The sequence below is a fragment of the Corvus brachyrhynchos genome, unplaced genomic scaffold (assembly GCF_000691975.1).
Source record: "Corvus brachyrhynchos isolate BGI_N302 unplaced genomic scaffold, ASM69197v1 scaffold61, whole genome shotgun sequence".
NCBI classification, from domain to species: domain Eukaryota; kingdom Metazoa; phylum Chordata; class Aves; order Passeriformes; family Corvidae; genus Corvus; species Corvus brachyrhynchos.
Window position 1 is genome coordinate 2,540,253 of NW_008236478.1, and position 6,210 is coordinate 2,546,462.

General features: G+C 42.2%; 1 protein-coding gene across 1 annotated transcript in view; it reads right to left on the reverse strand.

Annotated features, from left to right (window-relative positions):
- Window positions 1-1,060: 1,060 nt before the first annotated feature.
- ANTXRL (anthrax toxin receptor-like) overlaps window positions 1,061-6,210 on the reverse strand; it is a 57,004-nt gene continuing 51,854 nt past the window's right edge. The window contains exon 18 of the mRNA XM_008643889.2: window positions 1,061-5,188. Within this exon, the coding sequence (XP_008642111.2) occupies window positions 4,958-5,188 (231 nt within the window). The 3' untranslated portion in view covers window positions 1,061-4,957. The remainder of the gene's footprint in view (window positions 5,189-6,210) is intronic.

A 6,210-nucleotide genomic window follows, 5' to 3' on the forward strand; every position in this document is an offset into this window, starting at 1 on the left:
GACCATTACATGGCTGAGCTGATTAGAAAGAAGATACCCATTTTAAGATCCCCTCTTAAAATGACCCTGCAATGAAATTCTTTGTAGTGTTTAACCAGTAAGCACTTTTATTGTTGATTCTGAAGCCATTAAGACTACATTATGTTAGATTATAAGATTTTGTCTACATCTCCCACATTTGCATGCAGGCATTACATTTGCAAGGTTTTCTCAGAAAAACAGAGCACGCCCTAAAACGCAGAAAGTTACGCGATTATAACACGGAAGCAGCATGTCAGTTAGAGAAATTTGTACCACATGTACCAGTAACAAACCCACACCCCATGTAAAGCTTCTTTATCCCTCAAAAGTCTTACCACCTCCTCTGTCCCTCATCTCCATGCCCCAGCTGTGTATCAGCCCACACCCCCACTGTTTCCGAAAAACCCACATCTTTCTAAACAAACAAAAAAATTAAAAATTGAGTACAGTACATTTTTTCCCCGTAAAAACTGAAACATTTCCTAAAACATTTCTCCCTCACTACCCTTCTCCTCATCCCCCAAATGAAAATTCTATTGTAATCTACACATTTTTTCAAGCACTGTTATACGTTAGGAATCTCTACTGCATTATTCAAAAGTATACCAGTAACAAACTTCTACAAAAACTAGGATGACCCAAAAATTCCCCTTACCCCAAAACTACAGAGAACTGAAAATGCTATACTGCATTATCACACTTGCATGCATGTATCCTGAGCCACCTCTATTTATTCACCTTGAGCCCCTTTTAATAAATAACTGTCCAGCAGTAACATCCAGAAGTGTGCTGTCTCCTCCAAATTAAACTCTATATTTACAGAAGTAGGGCTGTTTTCTCAGTGAAATGTTTCTTTAAAAAAACCCAAACAAACCACAACAAAACAAAGTAACAACAATAAAACCAGCAACGATTAAAGAGAGAAAGTATGTTACTGATCATGTTGTCTGAAGACCAACAGGAGTAAAAAGCATTAGGAGCACCAGGTGCACATGCATTTGAACTGGTACAGTTCAGGAAATAATGTCATTCATTGTTATGCTTACTCTTTCACACGAGAAGCTGATTCTTTTCCTTTTTTTTTTTTTTCTTTTTCTATTTAGGACCGTTTGCTCTGCAGGCTACTCCCGCAGATGGCAACACATGCACTGAGGTTGAAAGATGGCTGTAAATATGCTTTGGTCAATGTGGTTCTGAATCAGGTTTAAACACATAGAGTTTCCCTCCCCGCTGCTTTGCACCTTGTGTCATTTCACATCTGTACTAAGTGTGAGCCCAAGGGCCCATGAATCCACATTTTCCTCTAGGATTTGGGGAAGCATTAGATATTCACTTTTTGCAAGTGTCAAATAATGCTACATACTGGAAAATACATGGGAACCCTCCCACATGAGAACATTTGTTAGCAGTGTAACTACTGTAATCACAATTGACATATACAAGAGTGCCAAAAAAACCATTGAAACATCGAGCCAGCTAGAGGGATCTTGTCCCTTCATTTATTTTGAAACAGTTCTCAGCTGATGGACACCAATATTAGTGCCTTGATTTCAGCTGGCCTATTTTGATTTATTCCAGGTAAGGATCAAGCTCAACAGATGATAAAATAGCAACCAGTTTCTCCTACTGTGCTGTTACAGTGCCTGAGATCGCTGCAAACAGGTACATTTCTATACAACCAAAGGCCTTTATGTAGCCAGTGCAGCACATTCACTGCTCCCACCGTTGCAAAGGCAATTCAGTTTAAGGCAAAAAAGTTCACCTTCTCTTCCTGCTTTACTGGCAAACTAAATCTGTAGTGCCCCTGTCACGGAGGCTGCAGCCAAAACTTGAGTTACACACCAAATGCTTTATTTTTTTACAGTGAGAATGCAGGAAATTCCATTTATGGCAAATCTAATTCTCAAATCCATGGTGGTTCCTGCTTTATCGTACATGAATCTTCACCTGGGATTTGGCAAAGCCTAAACTGTTCCTATTTCTGCTGCACTTGCAAGTTGTGCAGAATTGTTAGTATGTGTTATCTCTGCAAGACTGTCTATTCCAGCAAAGAAGAATATTCTCCTCAACTGCAAACAACAGGAATGTTGGATGTGTGACTGTGAGAAGCCCTCCCTAAGCCAACACCTCCATTGACACTGGCAGTGATTCAGATTCTACCAACATTAACATCACAGTAAATAGTCAACCCTACTCACCCCTCCCAAGATCTGTACAGGTGCAAGACAAGACAAAATCTGCTTTTTCATTAGCTAAAGTTAACTCTTGACCCACCAAGTCACTGCTTCAATCTCACTGCTGCCTGCTGATAAGAGACTTGGCATCTACAGAGCAGTGGTCTTCCCCAGTCGCACAAGCAGCTAAAGCTTTAATGCCCTGTTTTGTCCCAGTGTGGGAATTGGTTTTATTGCCCTCTGCTATTTCAATTTCTAGTTAGCATTTGCTGGCTAATTATTCTTATACAACCAACGTGAGAAGCTGTTAGGTTCACTGTACACACACATTACAAACGGTCTTAGACCCAGCAAGGTTATTCCAGGGTTTCCATATTACCAACATAATGTCCATCTGTGATCTCTGCTTGTGAAGCACCTTCCCCCACCCTTCCCCCTGCCCTCTCACTGCAGTCATCCAGTTCCTTTCACTGGGGTCAAAAGCAGAGTTTCACCAGAACTGTAGTGGAAAATTGGACTTGTTTTACTTTCACCTTTCAATTGAAAGAAACAGAGATAAGTGATGACTGTGTGTCACACTGGCTGCAAAAGGCCTTTCCATTCATAGGAATGCAACTCTCAAGCAATTTTTGTAAAGCAAGAGAAACGAAACAAAACCCTACACAGTTCCCACACACAAACACAGGCACACACACACACATACGCACACTCTTCTTTCCCTTCCAAGCAGAAATTCATTCTTAGTAACCAAATTATGCAGACCCTATTCAAGTGTCTAAAAAGAATGAGGATAGGGTTGAGTGCATCCCAATTCTCCTTTCTGATCACAATGAAGTCACAGGTCAGCAAAGTACTTGGGCATAAGGAAGTTTCTCTTGACCTGCAGGACATTTTAACCCATGCAGAAGTGCTTTGCTGGCTCAGGCCTAAATTATGAACAGCTCCAAGGCCAGCTGGCACTCACGACCATGATTCCACTACCTGCACCAATATACATGAGGTAAGAGCTAAGCTCAAGAGAGCAGAGCAGTGCAAGAGGAGAAAGAGGCTCTGTGGTTCTTCTGAGTTATGTTTGACAGCCTCAGCTGCATACACACGGCATGTCACAGTGATCAGCATAGACTGATGAGAGCTTGGTGGTGTTCTGCAAGTGGGCCTTCCACTGGAAACATTAAGCTTGATTTCTGTTTGTACCAGTACAACTTTATATGCCTGTAACAACTGCATGAGATCATCTTAAATCTGGAGCAACTGCACAATACAGTTAATGTTTTATCTTAGACTTACGTGCCAATAACTACTGTGATGTGTTACACACCCACACACAGATGGAGAAATAGGTATATGCTCTGTCATAACGCAACATATCATTATTTCTACAACTATCCTAAAAACACAGCCAGTGCCAAAGCAGACCAGCACAGGTTTCTTCTCCAATACAATAGGTAGTGGTGGAGAAAAAGCAAGCTCAGGTATTATTTTGATTCACTAGGGAATGCTCTGGGCACAACCCACTCAGGTATTGCTAAATGAACACTAATAATGGGCTGACCCACAGTCCCGCGTCATAAATTCCCACCTCTGTATGGGCGCTCCCATCGCTTTCTGATGACACCCAGAATTGAGGTCATGGGAGAGCAGCCAAGCATATAAAACAGGGATAAAAGCTCTTACTCTTCACACCATGCCTCTCAGCCACAGGTAGACTGCAGGGTTACATATTAGTGGGATCTGTACTGTCTAAAGAAAGAGCTGCTCAAAGAGGAATTTATGTTTGAATCACAAAAGGATCGAATTCTTCCTGGCAGTAAGATCAAAAGGAAATTTATCCAATCAAATAGCAACAGAATCAGTCCCTCAATGCTGCTGATATAAACAATACATGCTGTTTGCTTACTACAGTGTCTACGCTCAAATTCTGTGTATGTTTGCTTCATTTTGGACTACGCTTTCTGTAAATGAAAACTAAACACCTAGCTAAAATCTTTTTCTCAAAATTCCTCTGAACTTTGGACAAATCTGAACCCAAGTCTTGTACAAAGTCTGAATTTCTAGATAAGAGTATCTCACCTTCAGTGGTTATCCTATGCAACCAAGTCTAAACATATGCAGAGATGGCAGGCTCAAAACTGATTTTTCCAGGTAAAAAAAATATATCCCTCTTCTATGATAGATCATTGAGCTAGATTATTGGCACATAGTCTCATGTTAGCACATTATTGTTATAGGCTTCTCAAAACTTCCATGGAAATTCCACCTGCAGAACAAAAGGCAGAAAGTTATCTTTGCAATTGTTGATCCATATTAACATCTGGATGCAGTACTGTTGGGGAAAAGAAAGCAAATTCCTCAATGAACTATGTTGAACCAACTTGCAGGTGGCAGCTATCAAAGCCACTGATGCACGAGTACCGGCTAAAGTTATTAGTGAATGATCTGACATACCAAGTCAGACAATGTCATATCTAAATAGATCTTCAAATGTATACACACAAAAGCTGCTACTGTATCTAGATGATCATTTTGGTTTGTTTCTATACCCCATAGCTCTGAATCTATCCACTGAATGTTTACTCAGCACGTGTGGTATAAATATATTCATACACTAAAATTGACACTTGGCAATATTTTTTTCTTCTTTTTTCCTTTTTTTTTTTCTTTTTGCTGACCAGCAACAAATTCTGATAACTGTAAACCAATACTCAATAAATATGCTGTGTTCAGCAAAGAGACATGTTTTGTCAATCAGGTCTTGCTGCACTCTAAGCCATGGGATGCGGGGGCGGGCGCGAAGGAGGAGGTCCAGGAGGGGCTCGGGAAGGAGGCGGTCCAGGAGGTGGCTGCCTGGAAGGGGGTTGCAGAGATACAGGCGAGGAAGGATTCCTTGGAGCATTGTTGAGGGGAGCATTGTCACGCCCTGACAGCTTCGGTGGTGGGCTGTGAGGGGCAGAGGTTCCATCCGATTTCACACGAGTGAAGTTTATGCATCTTCCCTAGAGGTGAAGAAGAAGTCATTATTAAAAAGCAGGTATTTTGACTCATCAGCAGCTTGTCAAAGGGACTATAAGCAGAGGGGCCAGGCTACATTTCATCAGTATCCTTCACTGGGTCCTAGACATGACATTCAAACCATGCTGTAATAAAGCTCGTACTTCCCTTGATTTTCGGAGCTCCTGCACATAGAGAATAGCTTAGGACTGGCTTAAACCAAAAGGGACCACATTGGGACTGTGATCCCATGCGGTCTCTGCTCTGCTACTAGAGCTATGCAGAACATGCCTAAAGCGACAGCTCCACCTATGTCATGCTTGCCTTGGTGGGATCCTTGACTGACAAAACTGTGCTTGAAAAAAACTCTTACAGGATTATACCAGAGCAGCAACATTAACAGAGACACAATCTGTAGCTCTCATTTTCACCATGATCCTAGCCTGGCTAATGTCTGTGCTTTGAACATTACACCGGGATAGTATGTGTGTCTTCTGTGCTCCAGTATAGATGTGGCTTCCCTCAGGAACACCAACATAGCGTGGGACTTGCACACAGGGCCCTCCAGTGAGTGTGTTTTCAGGATGGATGTGGGATGCAGGCAGGCAGGATCTGATGGGAGCACTGTGGGTGGAGATTTTAAAACAGGAGTAGATTGGATTTGAAAAAAGCAAGCACTGGGGGTGTCCTAGTCCACTAGGGGCTAATATGCCCTTTAGCCAAAATAAAGCTTTGCACAGGTTCCCACTAACCAAGTTCCAGACAGGAAGAGGTAGAGAGACAGACCCCAAAGACCACCTAGCCTTTCCTGGGGCAAGCAGCCAGGGTAATGCAAAAGCTACATGGTAACCTCGGTGGGACACCTCAGATAGGCTGCATGCTGGGATCAACAAACTAAATTCAGCTCAAGGTTATGACAACAGCCCCCAAGCAAATTCAGGAGAAGGATTCCAAATATAGAAACTTATCTCAAAGCTAAGCAGCTGCAGATCATGATCCTCCCCAGCTACCAAAGGCTGTTGCAGCA